The sequence below is a fragment of the Manacus candei genome, unplaced genomic scaffold, assembly GCF_025592945.1.
Source record: "Manacus candei isolate 608988 ecotype Guabito, Panama unplaced genomic scaffold, ASM2559294v1 h1tg000053l, whole genome shotgun sequence".
NCBI lineage: Eukaryota > Metazoa > Chordata > Aves > Passeriformes > Pipridae > Manacus > Manacus candei.
Window position 1 is genome coordinate 2,277,126 of NW_026138101.1, and position 14,994 is coordinate 2,292,119.

At 44.0% G+C, this 14,994-nt stretch overlaps 1 protein-coding gene across 1 annotated transcript; it reads right to left on the reverse strand.

Moving 5' to 3' along the window:
* Positions 1–1,467: 1,467 nt before the first annotated feature.
* Positions 1,468–12,656, reverse strand: LOC127477434 (protein phosphatase 1 regulatory subunit 3E-like). Its single transcript, XM_051801775.1, has one exon. The coding sequence runs from the start codon at positions 9,270–9,272 to the stop codon at positions 7,890–7,892; it is 1,383 nt and encodes a 460-aa protein (XP_051657735.1). The 5' UTR covers positions 9,273–12,656; the 3' UTR covers positions 1,468–7,889.
* Between the last annotated feature and the right edge of the window lie 2,338 nt (positions 12,657–14,994).

The following is a 14,994-nucleotide window of genomic DNA, read 5'->3' on the forward strand; positions in this document are numbered from 1 at the left end:
GCCCAAGCTCCTGGGATGAGGTTGCAGGAGAACCTGAGCTGATCTCACAGCTCCCTGAGGCTGAAAGACAGGCCCTTGCTCCCTGTTCCTCCTCTTTGGCCTTGCCCTCTGTTCCTGCTGCCTCTGTTGGTGCTAAGCCCTCACTAGAGAGAGCCCTGGCATTCCACACCTCCCCTGAGCCAGTTCAACTCATTGGTCATACCAAAAACTGTTGGTGGGCTCCAAGAAACAGCCAGAGAGGGACATTAGGAAATAGAGTTTGTTATCGACAGTAAAACTGCCTGAATACTGCACACATTTTAACACTTGTTATTAATAAGATTATCTACAGTAATGCTGATTAATCATCAGATGAATTACCATAGTCATATTTTGTCCCATTCAGGAGTGAAAAAAATGGAAAATTAATCCAAGGCTAAAGAACAATGTAAAACTATTCCTTTTCTTGTTTTTTTTTTTAGACCACCATAACTTCATTACAATTTCACTCTGAACTGTAATCTCATTACTTCAAGGTCGCTCAAGCATAACAGCAGTTTTAAATTCAAAGCATCTGCCTCACCAAACAAAAGGGAAATCACACTCTATTATTCTAACTATTGCAGTCTAATATTTATATTATGGCACCTTCAGAAAACAATTCTAGATTCTGTCATTTATGTGGGCTAAGAGTTCATTTTTACTTGAACGGAAAGATAAGGTAGATGTTAAGTCAGAAAACATTCCCTCTGGGGAAGGAAAAAATTAAAAAGGAAAAAAAGAAATCTAGGGCTAATTTTAATTAGTTGCCCTTCCAAAGAAACACATGCAAAAAAAATTATTAATAATGAGACAGCCAAGCAGATGTTTCTGAAAGAGAATAGAAAAATAAGTTGTACGAATTACATGAGAATAAACACGAAACATTTTTTTCTCCTCGTGGCCATGTGGCTTTTACCCACATTATAAAAAAGGCTTTGAAAGTACTGGTTAAAGAAAAGCAGCCACGTTACATTTACACCCACTGATAATCCCACCCTGTCTCCTTCAAACATGGTAATACTCCTAAAAGAAAAAATGCAGCTTCCACTGAGAACCCTCCTAAGACAGGTTGGCAGAAAACCTGGCCCAAATATCAGATATTTGCTTCAGATGTGCAGGTACATCCCAACATATCTTCACACAAGCACAGCAGATACATTGGAACACAATTGTTTCAGATCCCCAACAAAAAAAGACATCATGGTTTGTCAGCTCTAAAAGAAAAAAAAATGAGGTTTGTAGTCACCAGGTGCTCGTGATTTGTATCATTAATCTTTAATGGCAGCTAGAAGCTACAGGTTTATAAATATATATATATTCTTCATAATTGTGACAACCAGTGACTAGATGCGGTTTTGGTGGAAAATTGTCTGAAGTACTGTAAGGCTGGGTAAGGTACAAGGCATTATTAGAAAACATTGATTTTTGACTTCTGGTGATATTACATTTTCTTTTTTTACAAACATTAGAAACAAACATTGTTTGGTGAAATATAAACATTGCAGAAGACACTACAACCAAAAGTAATTTACCAGTCAAGTAACGCTTTTTTTTTTTTTAAACAGAGTTAAATCAAAGAAACAGTATTAAAAACTTGCATGTCGAAGAACACTCCCCTCAACAGGACAGAATCTCCATTACAGAGAGAAATCATTGGTGTGACACTACAGGGGAGGAGTTAGGTTTGTTCAAACCATTCCAAGAACTCTAATTCTCTGTCACAGCAGAATTTTCCTGGGTTACAACATGGATTCATGTCCAGATGTTGGCAGGTTTTGCACCCAGGCAGAGCTCAGCTTGGATCAACCTTAAAATACCTGAACTTCACATCTGGGTGCACCTCCATGGAGTCAGGACAGGTTGTGCCACAGTTTAGAAACTGGATTTATGAGTAATCCCAACCAAGTTCAGTTTTACTGCTTTTGATCAGCTTTAAAAACCTACACATTAGCTCCTTGAGTTTAAAAGGATAATACAGTTTGGCTTTTTTAAGATAGAGAAATACAAAAAAAGTTTAAAACTCACAACAGTAACACAACATTTTGTCCTAGAAGGTGGTTTAAAGTGTAATGTGTGAGCCTTGGTTATGCAGTCTGATGAAATATTGTCTTGGTACTTTTAAGAGGAGCATTATTATGATTTAGTGAAGTCAGATCGGACAAAAAAAAAAGAGCCTAAAGTTATAACACCATTTAAGACACACAATTTCCTTAATGACACTTTTAACAGAATATTCTACACACAACACACTGATAACATCAACTACACCAGTCAAGTTAACCCCTAAAAAAAACCCAGGTGCACCATAGAATTGCATAGAAAGAAATCCCTGGCATTAATACACTTGCACTGGAGACTAGGACTTTCTCCCTGCCTTACTAGACCAAAGCACATATGTTTTTAAAAAAGCACATCTCACACTGGACATTTCTCTTAGCTATATTCTTTGGAATCACTAGTGCATATGTTATTTCAAGCAATTTTCAGGCTGCATGCTACTGTTTCATGTTGTAAAACTAAAACCCCAAGGAAAACAGTTTTCCTGCCTTCCCCTCCAAAAATGTAATGGAAAATAATCTTCTTATGTGTCATAAAATTAAAATCAGACCTCTCTCAACAGCAGAGCTGAATGAAGAGGATATTCCAGTGAGATGGGGACACTCAGGGTCAAAACTCCTCTCTGTAAAGTAAAAAGTCATATTTATAGGTTGGATAAAGAAAGAATCCAAGCAATAGCCAATGGTTTTATAGCTCAGCATCCACTCTGATCATGGAAGACCTACATTCAAGTCCATACAGGGATGTAGGGAAGTAATCTTATTTATTTGGGGGCAATTCTCTCATAATAAGCTGAACCTGAGAAAACCTTCCTTCGAAACAGTTTGTGTGTTTCCCTGAACATGTTTCATTTTGAAATACGCCACCACCTTCCCTTTTAAACAAAACACTGACCAGCTCCACATAAGGCTGAGGGATTCATTTACTACATTTACTTCTTGCCTTAAACTATTTATGACGGAAAAACCTTCCTCTCAGTGCTCAAGAAGACTGTCAGTCATTCAATAATCCTTCCATCCTCTCCAAACACGTGCACTGAGGATTTCCCAAAAAGCCATGCAGTGGAACTGGAAGGGAAAAGTAATTTTCTTCAGCTCCTCCCTGCAGTGAGCACTTTAATGTCATGATATGACCTCTGCAGACAGACAAAAATCCATCCCAAAGTTTTAATGATACTCATTATGCAGCATCAGATAAATAACAGTAAAAGCTGAAGAGACCACGTCTCCACAAACAGATTTCATAAAAAACTAGAACTTCTGGTTTCAGACAGAATATATATTTAGAATATCTGTGCAAGAGGTGAATATGTACAATAAATATATCTTGTTATATCAACTATAGTCACAGATTTTTTTTCTAATTAACTATGCAATTATAGAGGTGTATCAGGAAGACATATTTCTGACTGACATTTCTTTCATTTTAATATGGGAAAATATAATCGAATTCTTCCTGCTGCTACAGCTTCAGGATGTCTGGCACAGCTGAGAATGTGTCAGGAATTAGAATAGATTATTATATTTTAGTATAAATTTCATTTTAATGACAAAGCCTTTATTGGACTTCTGGTGGGAGAGCTAAGGAACACGGGAGATTTCTTCCTAGGAAATGCTGAAAGGCACATAAAAATTTTAATATATACTCAATAATATGTTAAATATCAGATTCTGAGTATTTCTTTAGGGCTACTTTTTATTAAAATTAGCAGCTGCTTGCCTGTTTGGCTCTATGGAAAAACATTTCATGTCTCTGTGAAGGGGTGATGCTTCTGCATGAGCAGACATCTGTTCATTCAAGTGATACATTTTCCCCTCACATCTGCTGAAGCAACAAAGAGTGTGCACTTATTCTGTTGTTTTCTGAGACTCTGAGGCACACACATTCACAGCAAAAAGTTGCTTGCAAGTGGTAAAAGGTTAAAAAAAAATTTAATTTACCTGAAATGATGTATACTTATTGAGAATGAGTAGGACAGTTTCAGTTTTATGCTCATAAATAATATGCTTAGCAAGCTGAAATTCCATTTACAGTCAATAGCTCTGCTTCCTTTTAGGCTCCCTAATAATTAGGGTAAATTTCCAAAATAGTGCCACGAAAGGCATGGAATCACATGCAAAAAAACCTGCCAGTTCAAGTGGGAAGCAGCAAATATCCCTGTCAGACATACAGTACAACTTGACTGGCTGTATAAATTAACATTATAGTGCACATACAATAACATGGCACGTCCCATAAAGCTGCAGCTTTGCACCAGAAATGCCAGACACACTTTTACATCTGCAGAGATATAAGCAGTGAATAATTCCCTTCAGAGTGAAGCACAGGACCCAAGGATCATGGCCTTGCCTAACCCACTCTGGAATCACTTGGAAAGGGAGGTGCCATGAGCTCCATCCATGCAAATAAAAATACAAAGAGGTGACATGTTTCCAGCAGAAGGTTGGCTTGAAAATCTTCAGATATTTTACTTTGCTTGTGAAAGTTCTTTCTGCTGAACAACATTCTTCAGAAATAGGATTTTAAAAAGCGGTTTTGCTCGTGCTCCCATTAAAAGGATGGGTGTCCTGCCAACTTAAAAATGGTTAAAAATGTGGTTTTTTTCTCCTCAAAGTTTATGTAAATATTATATAAATATCATTTGGTATTTTCATTTCATCTCCATTTAGCACAGTGCTTCCAGCAAGCCACACATAGATGGCATCAGGTTGAAATCTAAGGGACTGGAAGCTACAGGAATGCTGCCAAGGGACAAAACACTCATGGCCAGTGCAACCAAAACGTGTGGTTGGAAATCTGAGTGAGTCTTGCTTGGAAATAAATTCATGTGATAGAACAGCAAATGTGTAATTGAAGGGGTGCAACTGTGGCACATACCACTGATAATTTCTATTAAAACACTTAAATCTTCTTCCACAGAGCTCATCAAGAGCATCCTCCAGTCAAAGCTGCTGGTGCAGCCTCACCTTTCCAGCTTGGAAAAGGAGCTGTTCCTAAATGCTTCCAGAAAGGCCATGTCTGTTACTGGGCTTGCATGTATGTTACCCATAATCTGGGATCAAGTCCAAGCCCCTGAAGTTCCTCACAAAATTCAGGTTTAGGTCAGGCTGAACTGCTTGAAAGCTCAGGAGAACTGTTTTACAGGACATTCTTCTGGTGTTCTACAGCCCCTAAAGTTTTAATATTCAGATCTGTCTGTGGCAAAGGCAGCCACAAATAAAAGAACAGTAACATCTGAACAGTGTTGTAAAGCCATAGCCCAATTCTGACTGCAAAATTTCAACCAAGAGCAACAGTAATTCCACCTAAATCGTGATAAAAAATAAAGGGTAGTACAACAACCTCCCAGTGTACTCGGTGCATGTAATCCACTTGGGTATCCCAAACTGAAAGAGTTTAAGCCACAGGTGTTAGAAGGAGATTTTAAAAACTTTTTAGAAACCTTTAGAAATTTTTCAGAGACCTGCAGATGCTGCATAAATCAAATGACAATGAAAACTGCCATTCACTGGAAAATAATTTTGGAGTTGTGGAATCATTCACTGTTAAAAATGGTCTTAGCCCTGTTTGTGTTTCTAAAGCCATTGAAACAGTAAACAGGAATCTTGTTAGAACTTCATGAGCAAAGTTGCAGCATCAGTTGATCTAAAATGCAGAGAAACTACTTTTTTCTCCAAGCATTTTAGTCTGTCCAACCATCCAGCTGTTGGTTCACTCTTTGGGTGAAAAAGGCCAAGCAAAAAGTGCTTTGGAAAGCTCTAACACATAAATAAAAGATGTTTTGCTGTATTTCTACAGATTTCAAAGTGCTTTCAAATGGAGACAGGTCCTTTTCCTTCTCTCCAGTATTAAGGCTCTTATAAAAAAATATAATTTCAACTAAAAGACACTTGGGCTTTTTTTAATCAAATACACCACTTCATATGCTTTAATCACGAGCATTTTAAGACCCTAGTTGTGCAATTCTAGCTTTATATCCATGTTCTAGCAACTTATAGGATTACTGTATTACAAGATGGGGACCTTAATATTCTAAAATGTGAAATCCTCAGGAGATGCTGACAGTACATTTATCTTATATTCTGTTTCATTAAAAACACAGGGATTAGAAAACTGCCTGGGAAATTAAAACCAAGTTACCAGTATTACAGAAAGCAGTCTTGCTATTACTTCCATTAAATCAGAGACAGTGATCCAGAGAAATTAAATTAAATACTCTTTTCCCATCAACTTTCCAGTCCTCTTTTTCCCCCAGAATTTAGAAGTTTAATTATTCTGACTGAACCAAACCCTCAGGAGACAAAAGTGCTCTCAATTCCCACCGAAGTCAAAAGGTTCTGTGAGAACTCATTACTCCAGACATTACTCAAGCTGCTTGGGACACTTAACTCTTTCAAGGAACATGAAAATGAAGTTAAAAATCACATTTCACTCATTAACAACGTACAGAAGATCCAAAACCTCAAAGGCCTGACCTGACAGCCCTTCAAAACCAGCAGATCACACTGACATTGCTTTTGCCACTCTCAGAAGTTGTATTTGCAGAGGTCCCTCTCCTGCAAACACCCATACACCTCAATCCTGGAAAATTAGCACCCAGATTTGGCACCAGCACAACCTGTACTCAGCTGAACTCCCGAAAATTCGAGTTTTAAGAGGAAAATGCTATGTTTACTGCTAATATAATTTAAAAACATACTTAAAACATACCTTTGAAGGCAGAAGTCAGCATACTCCATGATTCTATTGGTGTATTTTCATATGGCAAGGTGCAACTTTCTTCGATTTGCCTGACTAAACTTTGCCAGATTTGTCAAATCTGTCCCTTACTGAAATTATTATGAAAAATTTGGAGCACTTAATTTTTCAGAAAGGAGGTCCCTGCCCTGACACACCTTAAGAAATTAAGTTAAACCGTCAACAGGACTAAAAATGAAAGTGTTGCTTGTGATGCAGACCAGAATTATGATTTAACTCTTGCAGTCTCCAGTTCCCTCGGTGCAATCCCACAACTTTCCCGCTGACCTGAACACAAGCAGCTTTACGGGCCCAATCCTACAGAAACAAACACCAGACCCTGCCAATCCCTTCCACCAACGTACCACACGAATCCTGAACCAAAACACTTTCTTTTGAAAATCTCCCCGTGAGTGACATTTCAGTTAGGCTGTGACGCTATTTTTTTTCTTTCTAAGTGTGTTTAAAAACATGAAATAGGGTTCAAAATTAAAAAAAAAAATAAATCTTTGCTTTAAACCAAACATTTTTACAGCATGACGAAACACAGCTACACCTTGGGGCATCCCTGCTCTTGTCCTTTTGGGTTGCAAACCAATCTGTCCCTCAGCCCTCCATTATGAGGCCCTTAACCCCAAACTGACACGAGAGGGTGAGCGCGGATCCAGCCCCTCGCCGGAGCCGGGCTTTGCTTGAGCAGGATTAGGCAAATGGGACGGCTGGAGGGATGCCCTGTGACCCTGCCCTCCGTGTCACCTGCTGAGGCGACAGCAGCCCCTCCGGCACCTGGAAGCCTGTGCATCCATGGATCCCGGTCCCGGCCGGTCAATCCCGCCCATCCCCCGAGCCCCCCCGGCAGATGCTGCTTTGGTGGCCGCCACAGCGCTCGGCGGACTGAGGGGAACCCGCGCCCGACACCCCCGTGAGGCGAGCGAGGGTCCCCCGGCATCGCCAGCGACCCCGGAAAGCCAAATCACCCCGCCGGGCACAGAACTCGGGAAAAGCCCTCCCGGCGGCTCTCTGGGAGGCGGCGGGGCAGCCCCCGGGCGGGGGGATCCCCCCGGCCCCCCGGCTCAGATGAAGTGGATCCAGGCGGAGCTGTCGGGGTCCTGCGGGAGGCCGGTGCCGGGCGGGAGGCGCTGCCGGGCCCGCAGCCGGTAGTTCTTGCCCTCGTTGTTGTCCCAGTACTCGGCGCCGGCCACGCGGTACCGGACGGCGAACTCGAGCGTGGCCTCGGCGGCGGCAGCGCCCAGGGGCAGCAGGAAGGCGAAGCGGTCGGTGATGCCGTCGGGCGGCCCGGGCGGCTGGTACGCGGCGGGAGCCTCCGCGCAGCTGGCCCAGCCATTGAGCGTGTACCGCACCGACACCACCTTCTCGTAGGCGAGGTTGAGGACGCGCACGGCTCCGCGCAGCCCCGCGGGCTCTGCCCGCACCCACTCCAGCCTCACCTTGTGCTGCCGCACCCGCTCCACGAAGCCCGGGCTGGCTCCGGGCTGCGGCGGGAACAGCGGCTCCAGCAGCGGCGGCGGCGGCCCGAACAGCACCGGCTCCAGGTCGCCCAGCGCCGGCGGCTTCCTGGTCTTGAGCAGGTCTGCGGGGCGCGGCGTGGGCGGCGCGGGCAGCGGCACCCGCGGCAGGTCGGCCTCGCAGAAGAGGTGCACGGAGGTGAGCTCCAGCCCCAGGGAGTCGGCGAACCGCACGGTCTTGCGGCGCGACGGGCTGTGCTGCAGCGCGGGGCGCAGGCTGCGGTCGCCGGGCGTGGGCAGCGACTTGGCGCGGCGGCGCTGCGTGGGGCTGGGGGGCACGGCGGGCAGCGTGGGCTCCCGGCCCCGCGTCTGCGGCGGCTTCTCGCCCGCCGCCTCCCGCACCACGGGCGTGGGCGCGGCGTCGCCGTCGGGGCTGCAGCCCGCCCTGCACTGCTCGGCCAGGCTGCCATAGAGGCAGGCGCTGCAGCTGAAGTTGCGCGGCAGGTAGAGCCGGGGCGGCGGCGCGGGCACCGAGCTGTGCAGCGAGCCCGCCTTATCCATGGGGCGCCGGCGGGAGCGGCGGCGGGGCCGGCGGCTGGCGCGGCACCCGCGGCTCCTCCTCTCGTGCGGGTGGCGAGGCGGCTTCAGCGCCCGGTCCGCGGGCTCTGCCCGTCGCCCGGAGCCGGCGGGATCGCCTCGGCGCTGTGCAGGTCGCGGCCGGCCCCGGGGGATGCCGGCGGGTGCATCTGTGCGGGGGCGGCGGCGGGGCCGCGCTGCTCCGGCTGCTGCCGCTGCTGCCGTGCCGCGGTCAGGCAGCGACACACGCCCCGAGCCATCCTTCCCTGCCCATGGCTCCCACCCCTGCCCGCCTCGCCACGGCCCCTGAGCACACCCCGCGGCTACCCCCAGTACCGCGGCTACGCCGTCCCTCTCCTCCTCTTCCTCCTCCGCCTCCTCGCTGCGTTCTGGGTCTTTCCTCGAGGATCTCATCCAAAAAGAGGAGGCGGGAGGGATTCCCCAGTGGAAACATTAAAATTCATAGCGGCGCTCTCGCTCGCCCGACCCGCTACAGAAATAGCTGCGGGAGAAAAGAGGCAAAGCCGGGCTCGGGGAGATTACACGGGCCGATAAGAAACAGCTGGCTGGCAACTTGGATCTCGCAGTGTACATTTAAAGGAAGAAATCCAGCTAATCTGCTGTAATGCGTTTACTGTACATCTGCCCAATAAAATGCACCTGCCGCAGTCCTGCCGCTCATCGCCCCCGAGCAGCTCCGGCCGAAACGCGGGGGGACGATTGTGACACAGAAACCCCGGCGGTTCTTGTCGGAAGAGCGTTTGGCAACTGCCGAGCAATATCCAGCTGAATTACAGTTTAATGACGAGCAGACTCTGGTGTAGCCAGTTCAAGGCGCTAAACCACCATTTTAGTAAGCCGCTTCATTCCAGACTTTCCGTAATCTGGGACTCATTTTTAATTAGTAAATTGCATTAAAAACAATGATCCAACCGTCCTGCCAGAGCCTGAGCCTGAACTGTGTTGACATGTGATTCTGATTTAGCTTCTGAGCAGGAGCTTTTTACACCTCGAGCATTTTATCTGCAGCACTTGGTGTTCCTTTGACAGTCTGGGCAGTGGAAATGCGGCTGATGAGATTAAGAACGGGACAAGTAAACCCGATAAGGACCAAGTGCTAAAAAGCCACTAGAACACAGGGAAGAGTTATTCAGTTATTCGCTGCCTCCTATTAGAACTATCAGCTTTAATTCCTTTACTAATAAGTATGAAAAAAAATCCTAGATTATTGCTGCTGGGTTCCAAATGTTTTTAATGACAGATGGTTCATAAGCAGGGGATAAAAAATTCTGCTCATCAGTGTTAAATTTGACACCATTAAGCTTTGTCGTGCCATCGTCTCACATTCACAGGCTGATCATAGGTTTTGAAAAATCAAATACGAATAACATAAATAATTACATCTGAATTCATTAGCCCAGGATCTCAAAATTGTCTCATTTGTCCTTTAACGCCTCTCAGAAACTAGTATTTCAGGAAAATAAGGTTTTCATCTACTCACACTTAATTTGGGGGAGGAAAAAAAACTGACCCAAATAATTGTTCAAACAGGTTTTCAGGTTATATCCTTTTGAATCATTGTTAGAGTAATTTTTCTCTGTCATAACATTTGCTAAGGAATTACCACTTCTTTGTGCTGATTTCACTTTAAAACAAGTAAAGAGTAAGAACATTCTTTTTTACATTGATATGCAAAGTCTTGGCATTTTTAAACCATTGTGAAACTATTGGAACTAATACACTAAATTGGTTTAAACCCAATAACACATTCAGCCAGGTTTGGGTGTCTTTGTGGCATGGACAGGGAATAAGACTTCAGAATAATTTAGTTTCCACTGTGCTTTACACAACTGGGGCACCTTAGTAAAGTTTCACTTCCCTCTTCTGGTAATGGTAGTTGCCCAACTTCTTCTTACCATAAACTTGGGTAATACTCCTGCTTTTTGGCTTTCCCAGGCCTCCTCTTTCCTCCCACAACCCTGGTACTATTTCATGGAACAAAAAAACCCCAACTTCTTTCTTCACTGGTGATTGCAGGTGATGTAGTTCACGTAACCAAGTTTAAAATACAGGTTCCTCAAAGGTCATAAAGAGAATAGTACCATAAAAAAAGAAAAAAGAGAAAATACAGTGAAAAGAAAGAAAAAAAAACCAAAGCAACACAATAAGCTTTGGACTAGCCAGGTCAAGCCAACATGAGATACAGATGGACAGCCATATAAACTGACTGACAGCATGAGAACACAGTTCAGAAATGTCACTTGAGTTCTGCTCTTGTCATAGTCGGGTAAAAAACAACAGTTCTTTAACCTTGCAAGAGAATGAGAGCACTGTGTGTGTGTGAACAGTGGGGGAAAAGGTAGAAAGAGACTTGATATAAATGCATGTCTGCTGTGAATAATTTCACAGGTGACTCTTATGGAGTAAGAGTGGAACAAAGCCATTTACAGGTTTTAAAAATCAGAAAGAACATCAACTCACCACTAGTCCTGGGGGTGTTCACATTTTCACCTGCTGTTTCCTGCAGACACCTCAAGTTCTGACACACACAGGGACCCCCCAGCCTTGTCTCTGTTGAGCACTGTCACTGTGTAAATGCCACCAGAATCTGTAACAAAGGCATTTCTCACTTTTGCTTTTTTCTCTTGATCTGAACATTCCCAGCATGTCTCATTGAATCTGAGGATGCTCCTGCTTTCTTTTTACTCCTGCTCACTTGCCAAGGATGAAGCTGTTGGAATTCTTACCCACATCTTTCACTTCTGAGGGTGTCCTTACTACTAGGCTGCTCTTCCCCCTCTGATGAATTTAAGACAGACACAGTAAATGAAAGTTTTGAGCACTGAAATTTAACAAATACACACACACACATATTCCCTCAAATAGCCTGCAGCCTTGTGCATCCTTCTGTGTTGTGGAAACTGTGGTACAAGTTGACAATGGGAAGCATCAGACCCCATTTGTAAAAGGAAGTCCCTTTGGGTTTGCCTACTGTAAATAACTGTGCACAGCAAAAGCTTCAACCCACAGAAGCGAGCAAGCAGAACCACACACAGAGACTCTGCTTTAATGTATGCAGTGGTAGCAGCCTTACACCACCCCCTCTCCATCCTAATTTAGTTCCCAAAATTTTGAACATGTTAAGTTTCAAAGTCCAATCCGTCTCTGCATTTACAGTGCTGTGTTAAGGACACCATCCAAGGCTCTTTTCTAAATACTACTGTCAGTAACAGAGCTGACACAGAAGTCCTTAGTGCCGACCTAGCTACCCCCTTTAAAGAAATACCTCTTATCTTCTCGCTGGAAAATAGTATTTTCGTGACAAGATAATTTTGAAGGTGCCAGCAGGAATAGAGACCCCATCATTTAAATTCTAGAGCTCGTTTTGCTCTATTGTAGGGTAAGAAGAGCAGAAGGTCTTAAATTACAATTAACGTTGACAGGCTTAGGAAATGGTGCTCGGGCATTGTTTTCATTCCTGCGGATTCCTCTCCCTTGGCAGGTTCAAACAGCACGGTCACAGGATAAAGGTTTGTCCTAATTAACATTGTCCTAATAACATTTTGTTGACCTGTCTCTGCATCTTCCAGCTGACGTCAAAAATTCGAGAGGCAGCCTCTCGTTTGCCTCCGCAAACCCGAGTGCCCCTGACATTTCTGCCGTGCCAAACTGCACCTAAAAATCCGCCTGATGCCTGAGATTTTCCAGCTAACTGAGCTGAGACGTTTGGTCCCCCTCTTCTGTTGAGATTTAAATTGTCTGAAAGAAAAAGGGAGAACTGCAGCAGGCAGTGAACCAGGAGCTTTTTTTTTTTTTTTTTTCCTGCTGCATTTATTGATTGTCTGGAGCCCAGGTAATCCAGGAGAAAGCAAACACGGGCGCTGGGGAGCATTAGGCACAACCACGGTGGAACCATTAATAGGGCAGAGTGTCTGAGTGCTGGGGCTTATCCAAAGTGGCCCCTGTCACATGTCCACTTTAACTTTCCAGAACAGGTTTATATTTAGTAATGAGCACTGCAGGCAGATAAAATGGATGTAAAGGCGAAGTGCATTACGGTTACATCAGCTCTGGAGGTGAAGTGGTGACTCAGTGCATGGATTGGAAAGGTCAGCTTCTACTCTCATTTGTATCTGTGCAGCTCCCCTGAAGCTGATGAACTGTGTAGGTGTTACATGAGAATATCACCCCCAAGTTTAATAATCTTATGTGACTGCACGAATCTGACAATGGTATTTACACTGACAGTCTGTGAGCCTTGCGTGAGACAGTTGCTCTGCACACTTATAATTTAAAAATACCTTCCCACACCATTTCACACTGAAGATTAACTCAGACTTTACTTATTTCCCCAAGAAAGTATCTTAGTCACATTTCTAGAAGTGCCATATTAGAATTAGGTAATAAGCCTGAGGTGAATATATATATAAAAAAATTAACTATTCTGTTGAAGAACAATTGCATTGATTTCCGTATCAAATACTATCCTCACTTAACCAGGTTATACAGTCTTTATCTATTAAGATGAAAGTTGTGTGATACACAGAGCTGTATCAAGGACATTTGATGTCAAACAAAGATCAGTGATTAATTTCCAAAGGGCTGCAAGTTCTGCTAAACTGAGATGGGACCCTTGGCAAAGGTGCTTTGTGGTTGGGTTTTTGGTTTCTGGGGTTTTAGGTTTTGTTGTTCTTTGTTTATTTTTGGTTTTAAATACTGGGATCCAAACGAAGACACAGTATCAACAAGAAAATAGAATTGTAAGAGTTTACCTCCGCTCATGACCTTGTGAATCTGCCTTACACTATGATGAAGCTCACACATAATTTATTGGTTAATCATTAACTGTCTCTGTTGGCTCTTAAGTGATTGGCTTAAGACTTCTGGAGAGCATAAGCTAAAAAAAAAAACCAAACCCACAAAACAATTAACACAGTGGAAAAGAAAAATACCCAAACAGATACATCTCCTTTCTGTGAAGAAAATTATAAAGAACATTTAAAGTATTTTTCTTATATAGTTAGTTCTGCTCTTTTTTAGGATTGAATTTTTTAATAAGGATTAAGTAACATCCAGCAGGACTGGGACTCTTTCAGTCCTAGAACTTTTAACACGGCTTTTCATGCAAATATCTGAATAAATGCACTTGAGGATGTCCCCAGATCCCATCTTCTAATAAAAGTCCTTGTGACTCAGTCTTCATGCCATGTTATAAAATAACCACAGGGCTTTCTATCAACTGCAAATGGTCTCAGTAGTGCTAGTTAATTATTTTAGACATAAAAATATGCTCGTTGCATATTTGATTTTAATACTTTTTCATTGTTAAGTTCTGTTGGTCAGGCAGTGATTCACTGTGATTATTTAGATTCCTTATATTTAAGGAGCAAATTGTCTTCTCAGGTTTTTTTTTAATTTGTTCCTTTCTTCACCTTTCTCACAGTTTTTCTTTCCTCTCTACTTGGTCATTTCACATCCATTTTTCCATATGCACGACTCTCTTCTTATTCAATAAATTAATTCTTATTTTTAAATCCCTGCACAGACTCTCTCCTTCCTCCAGCCCCCTTTCGCTCTCTCCTCATTTTTGCCTCCAAGCTCCCAGTTCTGTCCTTCCTCCCATTTCCAGCTCCCAGAGCTCCCTCCCAGCCCTTCCTTCCCACCTCCTGAGCCCAGTGGCTGCTCCTGGACAGGAGGCTCTGCCCTATCCATGCAAACTGGATGTGGATGATCCCAGGTCGGTGATGGGTCAAGCGTCACATCCGACCTCCCCGAAATCCTTCACTTCTGGGGATGTTCTCCCCCATCACTTTTACACCCCTGGTGAAGAGAAGGTGTGAAGGGCAGGAGCAGTGCCCATGAGTGACCACACCAGAGGTCAGATTAACCTGATTATCTCGGGATAAAAGCGATCCACTTGCCAGCTTCCAGCTGCAAAAACAAGCGGAGCAGCGCCAGGCAAACGGAGCTCCCAACAAGGGCCACTTCTGTTGCAGTCTCCTGACAACCACACAGGTCAAGGAGCCAAGAACACAAGAAATCAATCAAAATCAGATGGCAAGTAAAGTGCAGGTGCCAGAGCTGACACAGCTCCAGACAAGGAAGAGATTTCAACCCCGGGAATATGTAACAAGTT